At 41.3% G+C, this 27,377-nt stretch overlaps 1 protein-coding gene across 2 annotated transcripts in view; it reads left to right on the top strand.

Moving 5' to 3' along the window:
• The window catches only part of LOC110158162 (potassium voltage-gated channel subfamily C member 1-like), a 133,277-nt gene that overhangs the window by 34,626 nt on the left and 71,274 nt on the right, over window positions 1–27,377 (top strand). For both annotated transcript variants that reach the window (XM_055152464.1, XM_055152463.1), the window contains exons 2-3: window positions 19,130–19,261; window positions 22,949–23,810. In XM_055152464.1, the coding sequence (XP_055008439.1) occupies window positions 19,130–19,261; window positions 22,949–23,810 (994 nt within the window). The remainder of the gene's footprint in view (window positions 1–19,129; window positions 19,262–22,948; window positions 23,811–27,377) is intronic.

Here is a 27,377-nt window from a genome sequence, read left to right as displayed (position 1 = left end):
TTGGACAGTCAGACGGTTTTGAGGCAGGACGGTGGGACAGACAGTAGGTTGAGACAGTTTGAAGTGAGAGACCGAGGGGCAGAGTGTGGAGGTACAAGATCAGTGATGCAGTGTGACACTAGTGAGTTGCGTGATTTAAAAACAAGTTAAAAACATTTATTTTTATTTTTTTTCTGTATTTATTTTGGATTGTGGGAGGCCTGAACAGAGTGAATTGCAGTAGTCCAGTGATATTACTTCCCGGGAGAGATTGTTAAATTACTCAAACATACATTTCAAATCTCTGCAAGTATGTTTCTGATTAGCTAATTTTATAACACGGTAGAAAGCTCTAAAATGTTGATTTTGCATAATATCATAACAGTGCAGAATAGTCTTTAAGACTTTAGACCTTCCATAGATCTGGTCCTGCAGCTCTCCAGGCCTCCAGCAGGTGCTCCCTCAGAACTGGCGGCTGCGGGTGCTCTTTGATGAGAGCTGGAAGCCTGTAGGTGATCTGTGATGACACCTGGAGACCTGTGGGGGCTCTGTGGGTCCTCTGTGATGGGTGCTCTGTAAGTTCTCTGTGGATGCTCTATAGGTGCTCTGTAGGTGCTCTGTAGGTGTTCTCTGGGTGCTTTGTAGGTGCTCTGTGGGTGCTCTGTAGGTGCTCTCTAGATGCTCTTTAGGTGCTCTGTAGATACTCTTTAAATGTTCTGTGGGTGCTCTTCAGATGCTCTGTAGGTGCTATGTGATAAGTGCTCTGTGATAGGTGCTCTCTGGGTGCTCTGTAGGTGCTCTGTAGGTGCTCTCTAGATGCTCTTTAGGTGCTCTGTGGATGCTGTAGGTGCTCTGTGGGTACTCCGTAGGTGTTCTCTGGGTGCTCTGTAGGTGCTCTGTAGGTCCTCTGTAGGTGCTCTGTAGGTGCTCTGTAGGTGCTCTGTAGGTGCTCTGTGGGTCCTCTGTGGGTGCTCTGTAGGTGCTCTGTGGGTGCTCTGTAGGTGCTCTGTAGGTGCTCTGTAGGTGCTCTGTGGGTCCTCTGTGGGTCCTCTGTAGGGGTCCTCTGTGGGTGCTCTGTGGGTGCTCTGTGGGTGCTCTGTAGGTGCTCTGTAGGTGCTCTGTAGGTGCTCTTTAGGTGCTCTGTAGGTGCTCTGTGGGTGCTCTGTAGGTGCTCTGAAGCCTCTGAGCAGGTCCTGTTCACAGAGACACAGGTGCTCCTCAGCCCTCATCGATCGGGTACTCTCCTCGGCCCCACGGGGAGGATCGGGTTTCGTCTTTTCACACTGGAGCCGTTTAACAAAACCAGTCGAGTCGAGGTTCAAATATGAAACACAAACCTCGGGTCAGATTAAAATGTCCCACTGTGGACCGAGATCTCGACTCTCACTCTAAGAGATCGAAAAACACGGAGCGCCACGACCGTTTTTTCAATCTGACTGGTCCAAGTGTTGTTGTTTTTTTTTTTTTGTATTTATTTATTTATTTACTTTTGACAAATCCAAGGAGTTCAGGCTTCACACTAAAATTAGTAATAATAATAATAATAACAGAAAATAATAATAATCGTCATGTTCATGTTCTTCTGTGTCTCTTCATGTCCATGTACACAGCAAAAACTGGAGGGTTAAAATGTCAGAGTAAAATATTTCAGAGTTGTTTTTAACACACAAAAAAGTGTTATTTTAACTATTTGGAAAGTTAAATGGGGTTGGAGTTGGGGTTATTTGCCAGAGCTGAGATGGTTGTTAAGTTAATTCAACTTTCTCTAGTGTTAATTCAACTTTCCTTAGTGTTAATTCAACTTCCTCTAGTGTTAATTCAATTTCATAAAGTGTTAATTAAACTTCCCTTAGTGTTAATTCTACTTCTCTTAGTGTTAATTCAACTTCCCTTGATGTTAATTCAACTTCCTCTAGTGTTAATTCAACTTCCATTAGTGTTAATTCAACTTCCCTTGATGTTAATTCAACTTCCCCTAGTGTTAATTCAACTTCCTCTAGTGTTAATTCAACTTCCATTAGTGTTAATTCAACTTCCTCTAGTGTTAATTCAACTTCCATTAGTGTTAATTCAACTTCCCCTAGTGTTAATTCAACTTCCTCTAGTGTTAATTCAACTTCCTCTAGTGTTAATTCAACTTCCCTTTAGTGTTAATTCAACTTCTCTTAGTGTTAATTCAACTTCCCTTTATTGTTAATTCTACTTCGACTAGTGTTAATTCAACTTACTCTAGTGTTAATTCAACTTCCCTTTAGTGTTAATTCAACTTCTTCTAGTGTTAATTTCAACTTCCTTAGTGTTAATTCTACTTCGACTAGTGTTAATTCAACTTACCCTAGTGTTAATTCAACTTCCTCTAGTGTTAATTCAACTTCCCTTTAGTGTTAATTCTACTTCGACTAGTGTTAATTCAACTTACTCTAGTGTTAATTCTACTTACTCTAGTGTTAATTCAACTTCCATTAGTGTTAAATCAACTTCCTCTAGTGTTCATAAAGTGTTAATTCAACTTCCTTTAGTGTTAATTCAACTTCCCTTAGTGTTTATTCAATTTTGTTCATAATTTCATCTTAATTAACTCAAATAAAGTGTAAAAATAAAACTCCTCTGTGTGTTGTTTATCTAAATCAGAATAACTCTACAAAGTGTTTTCCGTTTACTCTCAAAATGTTAAAATAACTCTTGATTTTGGGTTAAACTGAAACTTTGGTGTTACTTAATGAAAATTTACAAAAGTGTTAAATTAACTCTAAAACAGATTGAACTCATAAAAACTCTGAGAAAATGTTAAAATTGATTCTGTGAGAGTCGATTTTAACACTCCACTTTTTGCTGAGTGTGTCTCCTAGTGTGTCACCTTGTCTGTCTCCTTCTGTGTCTCCTCTCCTTGTATGCTTCCTTTTGTGTCTCCTCATCTCCTCGTATGTCTCCTAGTATGTCTCCTTGGCCCCTTGTATCCTCTGTCTCCTCATTTGTCGATCACTGTCACCTTGTCTCCTTATATGTCTCCTTGTATATGTCCCGTTTCCTCCTATGTATCTGTGTCTCCTAGTATGTCTCCTTGCATGCTTCCTTGTATGTCTGTGTCTCATGTATGTTCCCTTGTCTCCTATTATGTCTCCTCGACTCCTTGTATATCCCCTTCTGTGCCTCCTCATGTCCATGTATGTCTCCTTGTCCGCTGTATGCCTCCTAGTGCACCACCTTGTCTGTCTCCTTCTGTCTCTCGTCTCCTTGTATGCTTCCTTTTGTGTCTCCTTGTATGTCTCCTCGTGTCTGTGTGTTTTTGAATGTCTCGTGCATGTTCCCTTGTCTCCTATTTTGTCTCCTTATCTCCTTGTACGCACCTTTTTGTGTCTCCTCATCTCCTTGTATGCTTCCTTTTGTGTCTCCTTGTGTGTCTCCTTGTGTCTTAATGTGTCTCGTGTATGTCTCCTTGCTTCCTATTGTGTCTCCTCATTTCCTTTTATGCTTCCTTTTGTGTCTCCTTGTGTCTTTGTATGTCTCATGCATGTTCCCTTGTCTCCTATTGTGTCTCCTCATCTCCTTGCATGCTTCCTTTTGTGTCTCCTTATTTGTCTCCTCATGTCTGTGTGTCTTTGTATGTCTCCTTGTATGTTCCCTTGTCTCCTATTTTGTCTCCTCATCTCCTTTTATGCTTCCTTTTGTGTCTCCTTGTGTCTTTGTATGTTCCCTTGTCTCCTATTTTGTCTCCTCATCTCCTTGTATGTTTCCTTTTGTGTCTCCTTGTGTCTTTGTATGCGTCTTGCATGTTCCCTAGTCTCCTATTGTGTCTCCTCATCTCCTTGTATGCTTGTTATGTCCTATGTTGTCTCCTTATCTCCTTGTATGCTTCCTTTTGTGTCTCCTTGTGTCTTTGCATGTCTCATGCATGTTCCCTTGTCTCCTATTGTGTCTCCTCATCTCCTTGTATGCTTGTTAGGTCCTATGTTGTCTCCTCATTTCCTTTTATGCTTCCTTTTGTGTCTCCTTGTGTCTTTGTATGTCTCTTGCATGTTCCCTTGTCTCCTATTTTGTCTCCTCATCTCCTTGTATGCTTCCTTTTGTGTCTCCTTGTGTCTTTGTATGTTCCCTTGATTCCTATTGTGTCTCCTCATCTCCTTTTATGCTTCCTTTCTTGTCTCCTTGTGTCTTTGTATGTCTCTTGCACGTTCCCTTGTCTCCTATTGTGTCTCCTCATCACCTTTTATGTCTCCTACTGTATCTCCTTGGCCCCTTGTATGCCTCCTAGTCTGTTTCTATGTCTCCTTAGCGTCTTGTACGTCTCCTTATTTGTCCTTCACTGTGTCTCCTCATCTCCTCGTGTGTCTCGTGTCCTTCTAAGTTTCTCTGTCTCCTAGTATGTCTCCTTGCATGCTTCTCCCGCGTCTCCTCGTCTCCTGGTTGTCTCTGCTGACACGCTGCTGACTCGACCCGTCCTCCTCCTCCTCTTCATCCTCCTCTTCCTCCCTCTTATCGACTCTATCGGTGCGGTACTTAGGTAATGAGCAGGTTCCGAGGGGCCGGATGGTGGTTGAGTGTCCCGGCCTCTCAAAGTGCTAACCAAGCAGAGCTGTTGGGGGAGACTTTGGGCTTTCTCGCGGGTCAGGCCCGAGCGCGGAGCCAAACAGGTCAGCAAAACGGTCGTCATGGTTTCCTGAAGACGTTGCCGTTTAGCTGACTGTAAACCAGACGCGAGTTTATGTGCTGATGAAAGGCATTAGTGTGAGGATTTAGTGAGGGGACTTCCCGGAAAACAACGAAAGCACTAAGAGAAAGAGAGAGAGAGAGAGTTAACAAGTGCAAAACAAGCTGGAGTAGCTACGTTATTATGTTTCGTGCTCAAAAACATTAAGCGCTGTGTGAGTAGAGATGTAAAAATAACCAAAATATCACGATCGTGGACCATCACAATATATCGAATCTCAAGTTTATTTGCTTAAATTTATTGTTATGGTGCAGCAAAAGCTAAAAAACAGAGGGAACTACAAGCACCAGGGATCGGCAATCCTTCTGTTGTGGCCCCTGTGACTTTGGAAAATAAATAATGAATATTTAATTACAGTGGTCCCTCCTTTATCGCTGGAGTTACGTTCTAAAAATAACCTGCGATAGGTGAAGTCTGACAAGTCGTCAACTTTATTTTTTACAATTATTTTATCTGTTTTAAGGCTGTAAAACTCCTCAGCACAAACTTTATACACTTTTCTCACACAGGACAGTTACAACACTTTTCTTAAAACTTTTTCCTACTGTCGTCCTTTTGTTATTTTCCTCCTTCTTTGTGTAAACGAACCCAAGATGAATTTATTCCGTAATGGAGTCTTGCACGGGACTGAACAAGACTAAACGAGGACTATCCCAGGACTAACCTAGGACTGATTCTAGAACTGAAGAAGAGGACTAAACCAGCACTGAACTAGGACTAAAACAGGACTAAACCAGGACTAAACCAAAGCTGAACCAGGTCTCACTGTCATTTTTAAATCTTAATTCTTTGCTTTATGACGAGACAAAAGTAGCATATTCGCAATTTTGTGAATAGCCTACATAAAAACCACAATAAATATCGTACTGTGAGATGCATATTGTGAAAATATCGTATCGAGAGACTTGGATATCGTTACATTTGTATATTTCAGTGATTCTGCGTGTTTCTAGGCCAAGTTTCTGCCAATAATAACAGGCCATATCTCATCCAAAAGTGATGATCTCTTCACATTTCACTTAGACTCAGACTTAGACTGAAAAAAAAAGCAACATCTTGTTAAATTAAAATGACTTAAATTAAGAACATTTGATTTTATTTGAGTAGATTCAACTTGACAAGTGTAATTATCTACCAAGTTTTTCAAGCAACATTAGATTTTGTTTTATATTTAAGTGCAAAAAGTTGTTGTTTTTCTTATCTTAAATATAGCCAGATGTATTTTCATATTTTAAATACAAAAAGTCTTCGTTACACTGGCAAATCATTTTACTTTTCAAAGCGAAATTTACTCAACTCATGATCAAACTTTATTAATTCAAGTCATCTTAACTTGACTGGATTTTGTATTTTGCAATGCAGACCCACAAAGAAAATTATTTGGACACAGTAGTTCACACATCACAATATAATACAATAACTAAGAGTAAAAAAATATAAATGGTAATAATAAATTGTAAATAAGTTGCAAAAAAGAGCAAGAGACAGGTGTGAAATAAGACATAAATATATAAACCACACCACAACTGTTTATTTGTATGAAATAGACGCTTTTTCGTTGTCTTAGTTTTCATCATCTGATTGATTTTTATTCGTTTAGTGTCTTACACATTTGATCAAAACAGTGAAAATGTCAAATGTGTCGCATAAACGAGTTTCCTTGATCTGAACAAACAACAAAACTGGAGCTGGAACAAAATAATTTAGTAAAAAAACTAAAAAATACTCTTGGCCATGGTATTGATACTGTATCATCACATAAAACGATACGATATATTGATATTTTGATATTTTTGCACACCCCTTGTCATTTTTTTAAAATTATTATTCAGCACAGTGGTTTAATTCAGGAGTCATTTGTCAAACCTCTTGGAAGGGAGTGGAGAGCTACAGGTGAGAGATGTTTTTCATCCAAATATCTTTACAGTGCAGGACTCATTCGCACCAGACCTGGTGGTGGGAATATTATTGTAGCCACAATTGCCCTGGGACAGACTGATGGAAGCAAGGACACCAGTCTGCACCATCAGTCCCATCCCTCCAACCACCAACACACACAGACACACAGACACACAGACACACACACAGACACACACACACACACAGACACACAGACACACAGACACACAGACACACACATGGACACAAACAGAAACACACATGGACACAAACAGAAACACACATGGACACAAACAGAAACACACACAAACACACATACACCACATTCAAGCGAGACAGTGTGTTGGTCTGAGGGCTGATGGTGCATCTACACCAGTGTTTCCCAAAGACTGGGTCACAAGAGGGATTTTTTGGATCACCTTATCACAATCTGCATGTAGCTCTGCAATATACATATACAATATACAATATACAATATACATATACACACATCTCAATATACATATACAATATACATATATATACATCTCAATATACAATATACATATACATACATCTAAATATACATATACAATATACATATACACACATCTCAATATACATATACAATATACATATACACACATCTAAATATACATATACAATATACAATATACAATATACATATACATATACATATACATATACATATATCATACAATATACATCTACATATACAATATACATATACATACATCTAAATATACATATACAATATACATATACACACATCTCAATATACATATACAATATACATATACAATATACATATACACACATCTAAATATACATATACAATATACATATACATACATCTCAATATACATATACATATACATATACATACATCTCAATATACAATATACATATACATACATCTCAATATACATATACAATATACATATACATACATCTCAATATACAATACACACATACATACATCTCAATATACATATACAATATACATATATACATATCATACATATACATATACATATATACATACAAATATATACAATATACATATACACACATCTCAATATACATATACAATATACATATACACACATCTCAATATACATATACAATATACATATACATACATCTAAATATACATATACAATATACATATACACACATCTCAATATACATATACAATATACATATACAATATACATATACATACATCTCATATACAATATACATATACACATACATCATCTCAATATACATATACAATATACATATACATACATCTCAATATACATATACAATATACATATACACACATATCATATACACATATACATACATATATCAATATACATATACACACACATACATATATACAATATACATATACAATATACATATACACACATCATATACAATATACATATACACAATATACATATACACATATACATATATACATCATATACTAATATACATATACATATACAATATACATATACATACATCTCAATATACATATACATATACATATACATACATCTCAATATACAATATACATATACATACATCTCAATATACATATACAATATACATATACATACATCTCAATATACATATACAATATACATATACATACATCTCAATATACATATACAATATACATATACATACATCTCAATATACAATATACACATACATACATCTCAATATACATATACAATATACATATATATACATATACAATACATATACAAGCATACAATATACATATACAACATATCTCATATATACATATACAATATACATATACACACATCTCATCTATACAATATACACATATACAATATACATACATCTCAATATACACATATATACATATACATATACATATACATACAATATCACATATACATATACAATATACATATATACATACATCTCAATATACATATATCAATATACAATATACATACATATACATATACAATATAATATACAATATACATATACATACAATATACTCAATATACATATACAATATCACATACATATACAATATACATCTCCATATACATAATATACATATACATATACAATACATATACAATATACAATATACATATACATATACATCATCATACTATACATATACATATAACATAATATACATATCACAATATACAATATACATATACACACATCTCAATATACATATACAATATACAATATACACACATACATACAATATACAATATACAATATACATATACATATACACATACATACATATACAATATACATATACATACAATACATATACACATATACATATACAATATACATATACACACATACATATACAATATACATATACAATATACATATACACACATCTAAATATACATATACAATATACATATACATACATCTCAATATACATATACAATATACATATACATACATCTCAATATACAATATACACATACATACATCTCAATATACATATACAATATACATACATCTCAATATACATATACAATATACATATACATACATCTCAATATACAATATACACATATACATACAATATACATATACAATACATATATACACACATCTCAATATACATATACATATACATATACACACATCATATACATACACATATACTAATATACAATATACAATATACATATACACATATACACACAATATACTATACAATATACAATATATACATATACATATACACATATACATATACATAATATACATATACATACATCTCAATATACAATATACATATACACACATCTACAATATACATATACAATATACATATACACATCAATATACATACATACAATATACATATACATACATACATCAATATACATATACATACATTACAATATACATATACAATATACAATATACACACATCTCAATATACAATATACATATACATATATCTCAATATACATATACATACATCTCAATATACATATACAATATACATATACACACATCTCAATATACATATACAATATACATATACACACATCTCCGCACACCCCACAAATCGCCTTATGTTTTCATTCTGGTTGTGCTCACTGACCTCGAACCGATTTTCACACATATTCCACTGAGTCGTGCCCTTTAGTCCGACAGAAGCTTCTTTTTTTCAGCGCTTATAATTTATGCAAATGAGCCATGTGGTTTTAAGTTTCGCTTCTGTAAAACGTAAACAAATGTGCGCAAAGCTGCATTAAAAACATTATTACTCACTGTGTATTTGAGTCGTCCTCGTAGGAAATAAAAAAAGTCTCGAGTCTCAAGTGTCGTCCGTTTGTTTCGCTTCAATGTGCCTCACGATCTGGTGCGCCTTATAATCTGAAAAATACGGTAATACTAATTGTTCACAGAGACAGTATATATCCTCAGTAATGTTCGATAATGCTCATAAATTTATTTTTTGATTTACAAATAACGTCTATTAACTCGGGTCAGTTTGGGAAACGCTGATCGACACCATCTGCACATGACCCCACCTTCTCCTCCTTCTGTCCTACACCTGTCTGCACCTGTCTGCACCTGTCCCCCCCACACTCCCGCACCTGTCCTGCACACCGCCGCACCTGTCGCGCTCTTAAATGTGTCTTTGGGACGCCGGTATCGAGGACAGCTCCTTTTAGTCTCGTCCAATTAGAGCAGCGTAATGAGGATAATAAGACGAGGGATTCGAGGGTCTCTGCGGAGCTCCGGGTCCGTCGCACACACACACACACACACACACACACGCGCCGCGCGCGCGCACGCACACACACACACACACACACACACGCACACACACGCACACACACACACACACACACACACACACACAACCTCAGAACTGAATTATTGTCCTCAGAATGAGAGAAAAGGCAACATGGTCGACAGTGTTGGGGAGTAACAGATTACATGTACCGGAGTTATGTAATCAGAGTACAAATGATGAGTAACTGTATTCAGTTACAGTTACTGTTTCAGTGAGTGTTGAAATAAATGGATTACACAGAGATATTTTACTGTTTTCATATTTTGGGCTAAACCAGGACTAAAACCAGGACTAAAACCAGGACTAAATCAGGACTAAAACCAGAACTAAACCAGGATTAAAACCAGAACTAAAACCAGAACTAAAACCAGGACTAAACCAAGACAAAAAAACAGGACTAAACCAGGACTAAAATCAGGACTAAACCAGGACTAAAACCAGGACTAAAATCAGGACTAAAACCAGAACTAAAACCAGAACTAAAACCAGAACTAAACCAGGACTAAACCAAGACAAAAAAACAGGACTAAACCAGGACTAAAACCAGGACTAAAATCAGGACTAAATCAGGACTAAAACCAGGACTAAACCAGGACTAAAACCAGAACTAAAACCAGGACTAAAACCAGGACTAAACCAGGACTAAACCAGGACTAAAATCAAGACTAAAACCAGGACTAAGCCAGGACTAAAACCTGGATAATATCAAGTAATCCAAAGTATTTATTACTTGATATTATCCATTATATTACATTACTCACTTTAAGTAATTTAAGGGATTATGTTACAAACTACATTTTGGTGTGTGTAATCTGTAATCTGTAATCTGTAATCTGTAGGGGATTACATTTTAAACGTCACCTTCCCGACACTGATGGTAGAAGAGTTAAAATAGAAGAATCAGACTTTTCCAGTTGTGTCCTGACAGTTCCTCAGGAGGATCAGACTTCAGTGTCTCGTGTCGTGTTCTTCGCTCAGAGGCAGAAACGTCCGCACGACATCGTCCCTCAGGCGAACTCCTCACGAGTCTCAGACACTTGTACTTTTCAGTCGGTCGGTCGTGTCGGTCCAGACGCTTCAGCGTGAGACGAACGAGGGACAGAGAAGAAGAGTGTCAGAGTCAGCAGAGCCGGGGCCCGGAGACGTTCACACGAGTCTGAAGCAAAACGAATTCTGCTTTGAAAAAAGATCATGTAAAAACTGAATTCCTAAAGAAAATGATTATTCGGAATTCAGCTTGATTCCAGAGTGGGTGGTTTATGATCAGAACTAAACCTGGACTAAACCTGGACTAGATCAGAACTAAACCTGAACTAAACCTGGACTAGATCAGAACTAAACCTGGACTAAACCTGGACTAGATCAAAACTAAACCTGGACTAGATCAGAGCTAAACCTGGACTAGATCAGAACTAAACCTGGAACTAAACCTGGAATAGATCAGAACTAAACTGGAACTAAACCTGGACTAGATCAGGACTAAACCTGGACTAGATCTAAACTACTAACCTGGACTAGATCAAAACTAAACCTGGACTAAACCTGGACTAGATCAAAACTAAACCTGGACTAGATCAGAACTAAACCTGGACTAGAACTAAACCTGGAACTAAACCTGGACTAAACCTGGACTAGATCAAACTAAACCTGACTAAACCTGACTAGATCAAAACTAAACTGGACTAGACAGAACTAAACCTGGACTAAACCTGGACTAGATCAGAACTAAACCTGGACTAAACCTGGACTAGATCAAAACTAAACCTGGACTAGATCAGAACTAAACCTGAACTAAACCTGGACTAGATCAGAGCTAAACCTGGACTAAACCTGGACTAGATCAGAACTAAACCTGGACTAGATCAGAGCTAAACCTGGACTAGATCAGAACTAAACCTGGAACTAGAACCTGGACTAAACCTGGACTAGATCAGAACTAAACCTGGACTAGATCAGAACTAAACCTGGACTAGATAAACCTGGACTAACTGGACAAAACCTGGAACTAGATCAGACTAAACCTGGACTAGATCAGACTAAACCTGGACTAGATCAAAACTAAACCTGGACTAAACTAAAACTGGAACTGGAAACCTGACTAGATAAACTAAACTGGACTAAACCTGGACTAGATCAGAAACTAAACTAAACTGGACTAATCAAAACTAAACCTGGACTACCTGGATCAGAACTAAACCTGGACTAAACCTGGACTAGATCAAAACTAAACCTGGAACTAAACCTGGACTAGATCAAAACTAAACCTGGACTAGATCAGAGCTAAACCTGGAACTAAACCTGGACTAGATCAGAGCTAAACCTGGAACTAAACCTGGACTAGAATCAGACTAAACCTGACTAGATCAACTAAACCTGGACTAGATCAGAACTAAACCTGGACTAAACTGACTAGAACTAAACCTGATAGATCAGAACTAAACTGGACTAGATCAGAACTAAAGAACTAAACTGGACTGGACTAGACTCAGAAAACCTGGACTAACTAAACTGGACTGATAGACTAAACCTGGACTAGATCAAAACTAAACCTGGACTAAACCTGGACTAGACTAACTAAGACCTGGAACTAAACCTGGACTAGATCAAAACTAAATGGACAGAACTAAACTGGAACTAAACCTGGACTAGATCAAAACTAAACCTGGACTAAACTGACTAGATCAAAACTAAACTGGACTAGATAGAACTAAACCTGGAACTAAACCTGGACTAGATCAGAGCTAAACCTGGACTAAACCTGGACTAGATCAGAACTAAACCTGGACTAGATCAGGACTAAACCTGGACTAGATCAGAACTAAACCTGGAACTAAACCTGGACTAGATCAGGACTAAACCTGGACTAGATCAGAACTAAACCTGGACTAGATCAGAACTAAACCTGGACTAGATCAGAACTAAACCTGGACTAGATCAGAACTAAACCTGGACTAGATCAGGAACTAAACCTGGACTAGATCAGAACTAAACCTGGACTAGATCAGAACTAAACCTGGACTAAATCAGAACTAAACCTAGAACTAAACCTGGACTAGATCAAAACTAAACCTGACTGAACTAAACCTGGACAGATAGAACTAAACCTGGAACTAAACCTAGATCAGACTAAACCTGGACTAGATCAGAACTAAACCGGACTAGATCAGAGCTAAACCTGGAACTAAACCTGGACTAAACCTGGACTAGATCAGAGCTAAACCTGGACTAGATCAGAACTAAAAACCTGACTAAACCTTGGACTAGATCAAAACTAAACCTGGAACTAAACTGGACTAGATCAGAACTAAACCTGGACTAGATCAGAACTAAACCTGGAACTAAACCTGGACTAGATCAGAGCTAAACCTGGACTAGAATCAGAACTAAACCTGGAACTAAAACCTGGACTAGATCAAAACTAAACCTGGACTAGAGAACTAAACCTGGACTAGATCAAACTAAACCTGGACTAGATCAGAACTAAACCTGGACTAAAACCTGGACTAAACCTGGACTAGATCAGAGCTAAACCTGGACTAGATCAGAACTAAAACCTGGACTAAACCTGACTAGATCAGAAACTAAACTGACTAGATCAGAACTAAACCTGGACTAAACCTGGACTAAACCTGGACTAGACCTGAGCCGAACCTGAACTAGATCTGATCTGACCCTGGACTAAACCTGGACTAGATCAGAACTAAACCTAGAACTAAACCTGGACTAAATCAGAACTAAACCTGGACTATCTCAGAAACTAAACCTGGAACTAAACCTGGACTAGATCAGAGCTAAACCTGGAACTAAACCTGGACTAGATCAGAACTAAACCTGGACTATCTCAGAACTAAACCTGGAACTAAACCTGGACTAGATCAGAGCTAAACCTGGACTATCTCAGAACTAAACCTGGAACTAAACCTGGACTAGATCAAAACTAAACCTGGACTAGATCAGAACTAAACCTGGAACTAAACCTGGACTAGATCAGAACTAAACCTGGACTAGATCAGAACTAAACCTGGACTATCTCGGAAATAAACTTGGACTATCTCAGCACTAAACCTGGACTATTACAGAACTAAACCTGGACTAGATCAGAACTAAGATCAGAAGTAAACTTAGACTAGATCAGAACTAAAATTGGAGCTAAACCTTGGACTAGATCAGAACTAAACCTGGACTAAACCTAGACTAGATCAGAACTAAACCTGAACTAAACCTGGACTAGATCTGATCTGAACCTGAACTAAACTTGAACTAGATCAGAACTAAAACCTGGACTAGATCAGAACTAAACCTGGAACTAAACCTGGACTAGATTCAGAGCTAAACCTGGACTATCTCAGAACTAAACCTGGAACTAAACCTGGACTAGATCAGAACTAAACCTGGACTAGATTAGAACTAAACCTGGACTAAACCTGGACTGGATCAGAACTAAACCTGGACTGGATCAGAACTAAACCTGGACTAGATCAGAGCTAAACCTGGACTATCTCAGAACTAAACCTGGAACTAAACCTGGACTAGATCTGAGCTGAACTTGACCTATATCAGAACTAAACCTGGACTAGATCAAAGCTAAATCTGGACTAAACCTGGACTAAATCAGAACTAAACTTGAACTAGATCAGAACTAAACCTGGACTAGACCTGGACTATATCAGAACTAAACTTGGACTATATCGGAAATAAACCTGGACTAGATCAGAACTAAACCTGGACTATATCAGAACTAAACTTGGACTAATCGGAAATAAACCTGGACTAGATCTGAGCTCGGTGTTTCCCCGCAGTCTCTCCGCATAAAAGCCGAGGTGCTGTCAGGAGGAGGAGGGGGGGGTGGGGGGGGGTGTGGGGGTGCTCGGGGGGGGGGGGGGGGTGTCGGGTGCCGGCGTTGCCCATTACGCACACGTGAGCGCCGTAAAAAAAATAACGGCGAGCATGACACGGTCCGTAAAGCCGCCATCGTCAAGGCAACCCCGACCAAGCACCAATCATCATTGATCCTCCGCTCAGAAATATGTGAAGGAATGACACACACACACACACACACACACACACACACACACACACACACACACACACACACACACACACACACACGTTTACACTGTCCATCCATCACCCCCCTCCCCCCTCGACCATATATAGGCGTCCTGTTCCTCCCGTTGCAGCACTCAGGATATTGGGTTTATTATCGGTGCGTTTCCTTCAGTGGGACAGAGGCGCCCCCTGTCTGCAGCGGCCGGAAACACCACTGGAGAACAAGGCTTAGTCCTGATCCAGTCCAGGTTTAGTCCTGATCCAGTCCAGGTTTAATCCTGATCCAGTCCAGGTTTAGTCCTGATCCAGTCCAGGTTTAGTCCTGATCCAGTCCAGGTTTAGTCCTGATCCAGTCCAGGTTTAATCCTGATCCAGTCCAGGTTTAGTCCTGATCCAGTCCAGGTTTAGTCCTGATCCAGTCCAGGTTTAGTCCTGATCCAGTCCAGGTTTAGTCCTGATCCAGTCCAGGTTTAGTTCTGATCCAGTCCAGGTTTAGTCCTGATCCAGTCCAGTTTAGTTCTGATCCAGTCCAGGTTTAGTCCTGATCCAGTCCAGGTTTAGTTCTGATCCAGTCCAGGTTTAATCCTGATCCAGTCCAGGTTTAGTCCTGATCCAGTCCAGGTTTAATCCTGATCCAGTCCTGATCCAGTCCAGGTTTAATCCTGATCCAGTCCAGGTTTAATCCTGATCCAGTCCAGGTTTAGTCCTGATCCAGTCCAGGTTTAATCCTGATCCAGTCCAGGTTTAGTTCTGATCCAGTCCAGGTTTAATCCTGATCCAGTCCAGGTTTAGTCCTGATCTAGTGAAAGTTTAGTTCTGATCTAGTCCAGGTTTAGTTCTGATCTTGTCCATGTTTAGTCCTGGTCTAGTCTTGGTTTAGTCCTGATCTTAGTTCTGATTTTGTCCAGGTTTAGTCCAGGTTTAGTTCTGATCTTAGTTCTGATCTAGTCCAGGTTTAGTTCTGATCTTAGTTCTGATCTAGTCCAGGTTTAGTCCTGATCTAGTCCAGGTTTAGTTCTGATCTAGTCCAGGTTTAGTTCTGATCTAGTCCAGGTTTAGTTCTGATCTAGTCCAGGTTTAGTTCTAGTCCAGGTTTAGTCCTGATCTAGTCCAGGTTTAGTTCTGATCTAGTCCAGGTTTAGTTCTGATCTTAGTTCTGATCTAGTCCAGGTTTAGTTCTGATCTTAGTTCTGATCTAGTCCAGGTTTAGTTCTGATCTAGTCCAGGTTTAGTCCTGATCTAGTCCAGGTTTAGTTCTGATCTTAGTTCTGATCTAGTCCAGGTTTAGTTCTGATCCAGTCCAGGTTTAGTTCAGGTTTGAGTCTGGGTGGGAGTCAGTGACTATTTTGTTCTAATATTTCTGGTTCAAAAATGTTCTATGTTTAAAGTCCAAACAGTCGACTTGTGGATCCTTTTATTGCTGCTTCAGTGACAGTTTTTCATTGTTTAAAAACATAAAAGACAAGTCAAACTCAGGCCCAGGGGCCAAATTTGGCCAGTAATATAATTATATTTGGCCCATGAGTTCATATCAAATCTGTATTAGAGCTGCCCACTGGCTACAGATCGATAATATTTATTATTATTATATGGATTCAATGTTTAAGCAAAACGATTATTAAACATTTATTTTAATCAGAAAAGGTTAAACATTACAGATCTTGAAAGAAGAAAAAACATGCAGATATTGATGAAATTTTTCAATAAATATTTAGTTTGGCCCATGACTTAGTCCCAGTTTTTAATTAAATTTTTTCCCAGTTTTACATTTTTTGGCCCAATGTGAATTTCAGTTTGACAGCCCTGGTTTAAAATATATATATATAAAATAACATTCTCTATTTCTATTCTCTATTTATTTAAAGATATTGTACATAAAGCTGAGACATTTTCTCTATCTGTCTTTATCTTAGTTTTCACTGTGTTTATGAGACTAAATATTAACACACATCAGTCTGGAGCAAAGTCTTTTTATACCTGGAGTTGTGTTTTGTTTCATTCACGTTTTACACATAAACCTGCACATTTAGGCTGAGTGCTTCTCACAAACAGAAAAACACTCATGTACTAATAATGTTTTTTTGTTTGTTTTTGTAAATAATCTGTAGGTCTGCCTCAGTGTGAAGTTTTACCTAAACCTGAGTTGTTTGGTTTCATTAACACTCGTCCGTCACACTGCACTGGGTGAAAATAAACAGTGTGATTGTGTCATATTGTTCCCCTTTCACAATATAATAACATGTTTCATTCAATAAGATGATGTGAGATAAACGTGATTAAAGTGTGATTTTTCTGACAAACATTTATACAAAAACAAATACAAGAATCATGTTTCAGAACTCAGTAAATTATCACATTTTTATACACTGCGCTTTTCCAACCTCAAGGCGTTTTACATCATGAACCACTCACGCGAGGCGGGTTAAGTGTCTTGCCCAAAAACACAAAATCCGTGTGTCATTTGTTCATTTGTTTTTCAAAAATAAGAAAAAGGAAAAAAAATATGATTTTCTTCATTATTTGTCTCCAAAACCAAAATGAAAAAACGATAATGATTTGTTTTTTCAGTTTTCGATTTTGTGTTTAAATGAAAAATGGAAAAAAACGGATAATGGACTAAACGAGGACTGAACCAGGACTGAACCAGAACTAAACCAGGTCTAAACCAGGACTAAACCAGGACTAAACTAGGCCTGAAACAAGACTAAAACAGGATTGAACCAGAACTAAACCAGGACTAAAACAGGTCTAAACCAGGTCTAAACCAGGACTAAACCAGGTCTAAACCAGGTCTAAACCCTAAACCAGGTCTAAACCAGGACTAAACCAGGTCTAAACCAGGTCTAAACCAGGTCTAAACCAGGACTAAACCAGGACTAAACCAGGTCTAAACCAGGTCTAAACCAGGTCTAAACCAGGACTAAACCAGGTCTAAACCAGGACTAAACCAGGACTAAACCAGGTCTAAACCAGGTCTAAACCAGGTCTAAACCAGGACTAAACCAGGACTAAACCAGGACTAAAACAAGACTAAACTAGGACTAAAACAAGACTAAACCAGGATTGAACCAGAACTAAACCAGGACTAAAACAGGTCTAAACCAGGACTGAACCCAGAATAAACCAGGACTGAACCAGGACTAAACCTTGACTAAACCAGAACTAAAACAAGACTAAACTAGGACTGAAACAAGACTAAAACAGGACTGGACCCAGAATAAACCAGAACTAAAACAGAACTAAACCAGGACTAAAACAGGACTAAACCGGTCTAAACCAGGACTAAACCAGGACTAAACCAGGACTAAACCCGCCCATAAAATTCCAGAACGTTCAAACCCGACCTGGTGCAGGACTCTAAACGCTCTGTTCCACCTCGTGATGTCATGAAGCGGTCGTTTTCAAGTGAACATCTCCTTTTTTTAGTGTTGGTTCAGTAGAGATGGGGGTGATTCCAGGTCTGATGTGGTCGAAATGAAGATGCACGGACTCGTGTGAGCGAAACGAAACACGACTCCAGGTCCGTTCGTGACGAGAAAACGACTTTACGACAGAGATCAGAACACTGCGCGACGTCGTGAACCCTTCGGTCTCGCGTTTGAAAAGTTGAAAGTGACCGTTTGTTTTTGTTCTCTTTCTCTCTCTCTCTTTGTGTGCAGTATGTGGCCTTCGCTTCGCTCTTCTTCATCCTCCTCTCCATCTCCACCTTCTGCCTGGAGACGCACGAAGTCTTCAACACCATCTACAACAAGACGGAAAACGTGACGGTGGGAAACGTCACCCGCGAGGAGGTACGGGCTCAAACACAAACACCAACCAAACTCACTTTTTTCAACTGATTCTCTGTGTAAATGGGTCTAAAATAGAAATATAAACCTCTCCCTGGCTTTATTTTGGCATTTTAGAGCATATTTGTTAAAGGTTGTATAGAGGATTTTCCAAGGAACGAGAAATCCAGCGACGGTTTGTCCTTTTTCAAATGTTGCGCATGCGTGAAACCACCTCCCCTCCCCTACAGCTCCTACGTAGAAACACCTCCTCCCTCCTCCTCTTTACGCCACAAACAGGTTTGTTTACAGCCGGTGCTGCACATGACTTGTAAACAACTAACTACAGTGTTGGTTAGGCAAGACGGAGAAGTGAGGAGCGGGGGGAGGGGTGTGCGGACATTTCGTGCGCGGAGATTCCATGAGGAGCAGGGGGAAGAGCGGAACAGGCAGTGGGGACAGGAGCAGGAAAGGGGTGCAGAGAAGGTTGCGCGGAGATTCCGTGCGAATGAACTAGCTACAACACGCAGCAGCAAGCGGACTCTTTCTTTGCCTTGAAAATTACGTTTTCAGACATAGGATATCGCATTCGTGTCCTGAAAAACGTTTGTCTCGCTCTTGGAAATAAAGTACGTTTTCATAATAAGCAGAAGTTTCCTGTCCAGGAGTAATTTGTGGACCAGTGGTTCAGTCTTTAGACCCTTCGTCTGCTTCAGTTGCGCCATCGCTGGAATGAATCTCCAAGAATCCGTGTATCATTCGTTCATTCGTTTTTCAATATAAAACCAAAAATAAGAAAACGAAAAAACAACAGTTTTCTTCGTTATTTGTCTCCAAAACCAAAATGAAAAAACGGATAACGATTCGTTTTTTCAGTTTTCGATTTTGTGTTTAAATGAAGAATGGAAAAAATGGATAACGGCCGTTTCCCGTTTATGTGACTTCAGTGACTGCGATGCCGAACTTTTGCACCGGGTACGGACTGAACCAGGACTGATCCAGGTCCGAGACCAGAGCGGGACTGAGACCGGGACCAGACCGGGACCAGAGCGGGCCTGAGACCGAGACCGAGACAAGACCAGAACCAGACCGGGACCAGACCGGAGGCTCAGAGCCCACGGCAGGGCCGGAGCTCGAAGCTGAGGCTCGGACCCCGTGGAGGCCCGGAGTCAAAGCTCGGAGTCCGCCCTGGTCCCGGTCTCAGTCCCGCTCTGGTCCCGGTCTGGTCCCGCTCTGGTCCCGGTCTGGTCCCGGTCTGGTCCCGGTCTGGTCCCGGTCTCAGTCCCGCTCTGGTCTCAGTCTGGTCTCGGACCTGGATCAGTCCTGGTTCAGTCCGTACCCGGTGCAAAAGTTCGGCATCGCAGTCACTGAAGTCACGTAAACGGGAAACGGCCGTTATCCATTTTTTCCTTTCTTCATTTAAACACAAAATCGAAAACTGAAAAAACGAATCGTTATCCGTTTTTTCATTTTGGTTTTGGAGACAAATAACGAAGAAAACTGTTGTTTTTTCGTTTTCTTATTTTTGGTTTTATATTGAAAAACGAATGAACGAATGATACACGGATTTTCAAGAATCACCTTAGTTTGGCTTCGCTGCTTTTCCCCTTGTCTTCTTCTTTCACCTCAAAAACGGACTTTCTTTTGCGGCGAACTGCTCCTGGATTCTTGTCGCCATCGCAACAAACTTTGTGCGAACTGCGAGGAAGATATAGGTCAAAAAAGCCGCTAAGAACCGTTGCGTTGGTGGAGTAAACAGCGTCTGTGCGTCTTGCGTCTGTGGACTGTGTGACAGTCGTACGTAAACCACGTACCGGCGGCGCAGGCAAGTCAGTTACACTAGAAACGTAGGGAGTTTGATTGACAGCCTGTCAGCTCACAGATAACGAGGCAGTGTCGTTATCTATTGGCAAATGTTTAGCCCCACCACGTCCAGAGTTGATGAATTTTTATTCTCTTTTTTTTGGTCATCATAATTACAAGGCGACTGCATCTATAATCTATCACTGACAATTTGAAACAAAAAAAAATCCTCCATACAACCTTTAAAAAATCATGTCTGTAACGGCCTCTTTAGATCAACTACAGTCAGGACATTTTAATTTTCGGGCTGGACTAACGACCCCAAAGAGTCAGATGCAGGTTATTACCGGGCAGAGGTGGAACCAAGTCGTCGTTTTGCAAGTCTCAAGTCTTTGACCTCAAGTCCGAAGTCAAACACAGGCAAGTCCAAGTCGAGTCTCGAGCCACTGGCCCATAAATCCAAGTCAAGTCCATGTCTTTCAAGTCTTTAAACTAAAGTACCACATATAAATGATTTTTTTGCAGTTTCTATGATTTTTAAACTAAATTGTAATTAAAAAAGTCATGGTACATTTATATACAAGTGTGTTATGTAACAGTTCCTTGTTCCTTTTTAAAAGTTTTGACAGGATCTTAGTGTGAATCATTACAGTAGCAATAGAAAGAATTAAGATTTTAAAATGATTTTGTAGTAGTTGTTGTGAACTGAAATGGGAGGATCATGAATCTGTGTGTCATTTGTTCATTAATTTTTCAATATATATGAAAAAAAAAAAAAAAAAGAAAACAAAAAAACAGCTATTTGTCTCCAAAACCAAAATGAAAAAAAACAACAACAACAAAAAAACAGATAACGATTTGTTTTTTCAGTTTTTCATTTTTGGGTTTAAATGAATAATGGAAAAAACAGATAACGTTTATGTGACTTAAACTGCGATGCCGGACTGAACCAGGACTAAACCAGGACTAAACCAGGACTGAACCAGGACTAAACCAGGACTGAACCAGGACTAAACCAGGACTGAACCAGGACTGAACCAGGACTGAACCAGGACCCAACCAGGACTGAACCAGGACTGAACCAGGACTGAACCAGGACTGAACCAGGACTGAACCAGGACTGAACCAGGACTAAACCAGGACTGAACCAGGACTGAACCAGGACTAACCAGGACTGAACCAGGACTGAACCAGGACTGAACCAGGACTGAACCAGGACTAAACCAGGACTGAACCAGGACTGAACCAGGACTAACCAGGACTGAACCAGGACTGAACCAGGACTGAACCAGGACTGAACCAGGACTGAACCAGGACTGAACCAGGACTGAACCAGGACTAAACCAGGACTAAACCAGGACTGAACCAGGACTAAACCAGCTCTGGGACCAGACCAGAACCAGACCGGGACTGAGACCAGGACTTAGATCTGGACCAGACTGGGACTGAGTCCGGGACCAGGACTGAAATCTGGACCAGACCAGGACTGAGACTAGGACTGAGGCCGAGACCAGACCAGGACCAGACCAGGAATGAGATCATGACTGAGACTGGGACCAGACCAGGACTGAAAATGGTTTAGTCCTGGTTCAGTCTTGGTTCAGTCCGGCATCTCAGTTTAAGTCACACAACCGTTTTTTTCCATTTTTCATTTAAACACAAAATTGAAAACTGAAAAAACTCAAATCATTATCTGTTTTTTCATTTTGGTTTTGGAGACAAATAATGAAGAAAATAGTTGGTTTTTCATTTTCTTATTTTTGGTTTTATATTGAAAAACGAATGAACAAATGTCACACAGATTCACTTTGCCTGGTGGAGCGAAGTTTAAAATCAGACTGTGGATCATCCTGTGGTGCACCTTGATCTTCCAGATGTTTCCCTGATCAGAGCTGCTGTGTGTTTCAGATCGTGTACGAGGTGGTGACTGACACCTGGCTCACGTACGTGGAGGGCGTGTGCGTGATCTGGTTCACCATCGAGGTCATGGCCCGCGTGGTCTTCTGCCCGGACAAGGCCGAGTTCTTCCGCAGCGCGCTCAACATCATAGACTTTGTGGCCATCGTGCCCTTCTACCTGGAGGTGGCTCTGAGCGGCCTGTCCTCCAAAACCGCCAAAGACGTGCTCAGCTTCCTGCGCGTGGTCCGGTTCGTGCGTATTCTCCGGATCTTCAAGCTCACCCGGCACTTCGTGGGTCTGCGGGTGCTCGGGCACACCTTGCGGGCGAGCACCAACGAGTTCCTCCTGCTCATCATCTTCTTGGCCCTGGGCGTGCTCATCTTCGCCACCATGATCTACTACGCCGAGCGCATCGGGGCCGACCCGGACGACCCCACGGCGGCCCGTCACACCAACTTCAAGAACATCCCCATCGGCTTCTGGTGGGCCGTGGTCACCATGACGACGCTGGGGTACGGGGACATGTACCCGGAGACGTGGTCGGGGATGCTGGTGGGGGCCCTGTGCGCTTTGGCCGGCGTGCTGACCATCGCCATGCCTGTGCCCGTCATCGTCAACAACTTCGGCATGTACTACTCCCTGGCCATGGCCAAGCAGAAGCTCCCCAAGAAGAGGAACAAGCACATCCCGCGAGCGCCGCAGCCGGGGAGCCCCAACTACTGCAAGCCCGACGCCCTCGCCATGGCGACCGCCTCGCCGCACAGGCTCATGGGTAACGTGCTGGGGCCCGGCATGGTGGGGTCCGGGAGCATGATGGGCACCGGAGACTGTCCGCTGGCCCAGGAGGAGATCATCGAGATCAACAGGGCAGGTGAGTTTCTGAGCCCACGCGGTGCAGTGAAGACGTCGTTTCACTTTCACACAGGAATGTTCCGCAGTGACAAAGGTTTCAGAAGTGAGCGTCTACACGAGGTCCTTCAAGCTCCATCCAAAAGATCTGAAACACCTTCACCTTAAACCAGGTCCAGACAAGTTTTGAACCTTTTTTTTTTTTAAACTCTGGATGTCACATTGTCAACGTTAAGAATCACTTTTACTGCCAGAAAGAATGTTTACTGACAAAACCAAAAACTAAACCAGGACTGAACCAGAACTGAACCAGGACTGAACCAGACTGAACCAGAACTGAACCAGGACTGAACCAGAACTGAACCAGGACTGAACCAGAACTGAACCAGGACTGAACCAGAACTGAACCAGGACTGAACCAGGACTGAACCAGAACTGAACCAGGACTAAACTAGGACTAAACCAGAACTGAACCAGGACTAAATCAGAGCTGAACCAGATCTAAACTGGAAGTGAACCAGGACTAAACTAAGACTAAACCAGGACTAAACCAGGTCTACACCAGGTCTAAACCAGAACTGAACAAGGACTAAACCAGGTCTAAGCGAGAACTGAACCAGGGCTCAACCAGGTCTAAACCAAGACTGAACTGAGGACTCAGCCAGGATTGAACCAGGCCTAAACCAGGACTAAACTAAGACTAAACCAGGTCTAAGCGAGAACTGAACTAGGACTAAACCAGGACTTAACCAAGGACTGGACCAGGACTAAACTAAGACTAAACCAGGTCTAAGCGAGAACTGAACTAGGACTAAACCAGGACTTAACCAAGGACTGGACCAGGACTAAACTAAGACTAAACCAGAACTGAACCAGGACTAAACCAGGACTGAACTAAGACTAAACCAGGTCTAAGCGAGAACTGAACTAGGACTTAACCAAGGACTGGACCAGGACTAAACTAAGACTAAACCAGAACTGAACCAGGACTAAACCAGGTCTAAACCAGCACTGAACCAGGACTCAACCAGGACTGAACTAGGACTTGAATCAGGATTAAACCAGGTCTAAACGAGAACTGAACCAGGACTAAACCAGGACTAAGACTAAACACGTTACTCCCAACACTGATAACGATTAACCGAACATAATGAAACTCTACAGTGACATTTAAATGACAAAAACTGGGACATTTTCTTATTTTTCCGAGAACAGAACCTGCCGGAAGTCGTCATCGCATTTTTCCAGTCGTTTTTCGGGTTTGTGTTTAGAAGCTGCTCGGACCGGTGATCGTTTCAAACTTCTGCTTATGAAAAGACCAAATTAGTTAAAGAAATGCCCGCGCAGCACAGTCCCGGAGTGGGTCCATAAATCTGCGGACGTTCTCCCCGTTTCGCCGCCGCTGAAACGGGGAGCAGATCTGAGCGCGTGCAGTCGCCGCGGAGACGAGGCCGTAAATAACCTGCTGAGCTCCGGGTTCTTTTTGGAGCGTTGCACTAAAATACACCTGGATTTACAAGCACGAAACGGATGAAGAAAACAAAACAGGGAGTGTGACCTGTCAGCCTGGAGTCTGCACCTGACAGTCTGCACCTGACAGTCTGCACCTGACAGTCTGCACCTGACAGTCTGACAGTCTGCACCTGACTGCTCTGCACCTGACTGCTCTCTGACCCTGACAGTCTGCACCTGACAGTCTGCACCTGACGCTCTGACCCTGACAGTCTGCACCTGACAGCTCTGCACCTGACAGTCTGCACCTGACGCTCTGCACCTGACAGTCTGCACCTGACAGTCTGCACCTGACAGTCTGCACCTGACGCTCTGCACCTGACGCTCTCTGACCCTGACAGTCTGCACCTGACAGTCTGCACCTGACAGTCTGCACCTGACAGTCTGCACCTGACGCTCTGCACCTGACAGTCTGCACCTGACGCTCTGCACCTGACGCTCTGACCCTGACAGTCTGCACCTGACAGCTCTGCACCTGACGCTCTGACCCTGACAGTCTGCACCTGACAGCTCCTGCACTCTGACGCCTGACCCTGACAGTCTGCACCTGACAGTCTGTCTGCACCTGACGCTCTGACCCTGACGCTCTGACCCTGACAGTCCTGCACCTGACGCTCTGCACCTGACCTCTGCCTGACAGTCTGCACCTGACGCTCTGACACCTGACGCTCTGCACCTGACAGTCTGCACCTGACGCTCTGCACCTGACGCTCTGACCCTGACGCTCTGACCCTGACAGTCTGCACCTGACGCTCTGACCCTGACGCTCTGACCCTGACAGTCTGCACCTGACGCTCTGACCCTGACAGTCTGCACCTGACGCTCTGCACCTGACAGTCTGCACCTGACGCTCTGCACCTGACAGTCTGCACCTGACGCTCTGCACCTGACGCTCTGACCCTGACGCTCTGTGCATTACTAATCCACACATGTTCATCAGGAGACCGGACCAACACACAACCACTGACACAAAACCACTGACACAAAACCACTGACACAAAACTACTGACACGCAACTACTGATACAAAACTACTGACACAAAACTACTGATACACAACTACTGACACAAAACTACTGATACACAACTACTGACACAAAACTACTGACACAAAACTACTGATACAGAACTACTGTCACGCAACCACTGACACGCAACTACTGACACACACCACACCAACACACAACTGGTCCCAGTCTCAGTCCTGGCCTGCTCCCAGTTTCTGTCCCGGTCTGGTCCCAGTCTGAATCACAGTCTGGTCCTGGTCTCATTCCCAATCTCAGTCCTGGTCCTCGTCCTGGTCTCAGTCCCGGTCCGGTCCCGGTCTCAGTCCTGATTTGGTCCTGGTCTCAGTCCTGGTCTCAGTCATGGTCTCAATCTCGGTCTGAATCACGGTCTCAGTCCTGGCCTGGTTCCGGTCTGGTCCCGGACCTGGATTTAGTCCTGGTTTAGTCCTGTTTCAGTCCATTATCAGTTTTTTCTATTTTTCATTTAAACACAAAATCAAAAACTGAAAAAACGAATCATTATCTGTTTTTTTTGTTTTTGTTTTTTGTTTTGTTTTTTTTTGTTTTGGGAGACAAATAATGAAGAAACAAAAAAAAAAAACAAAAGAATGAATGACACATGGATTCCCCACACAGAGCTTGCGTTTGTGTATATATATGTATGTGTGTATGTGTGTGTATCGGTGTGTGTGTGTGTGTGTGTGTGTGTATTGTGTAGGTGTGTGTGTGTGTATGTGTGTGTGTATTGTGTACGTGTGTGTGTGTGTGTATCCAGTCCGCTGCAGCCCCACAGAGGATATCGTCTTACAGCTCTCCGCTCACATCACTCACTTTCCCACTTCATTCATTCATATTTTATACTCACTTCTTGTGTGGGCGAGTGGTTCCGTTGTGGTGAGCGCCGCCGCCAACGCTCTCTAACCACAAAATCCATACACGCCCGCCGCCCCGAGACTCAACGCGATCAACTGTTAAAGTTTACGGTCACGGCGCCTTCATTTACCTCAGCGAAGTCTGAAGAAGGACTTAAAGGCGCTGTGACGTTTTTGTGCAGCGGTTCTTACGTCAGTG

The sequence above is a fragment of the Boleophthalmus pectinirostris genome, unplaced genomic scaffold, assembly GCF_026225935.1.
Source record: "Boleophthalmus pectinirostris isolate CB_2022bp ecotype Guang Dong unplaced genomic scaffold, ASM2622593v1 HiC_scaffold_17, whole genome shotgun sequence".
Lineage (NCBI taxonomy): Eukaryota > Metazoa > Chordata > Actinopteri > Gobiiformes > Gobiidae > Boleophthalmus > Boleophthalmus pectinirostris.
Note: the sequence above shows the minus strand (reverse complement) of the source record. Positions and strands in the feature narration are given on the sequence as shown.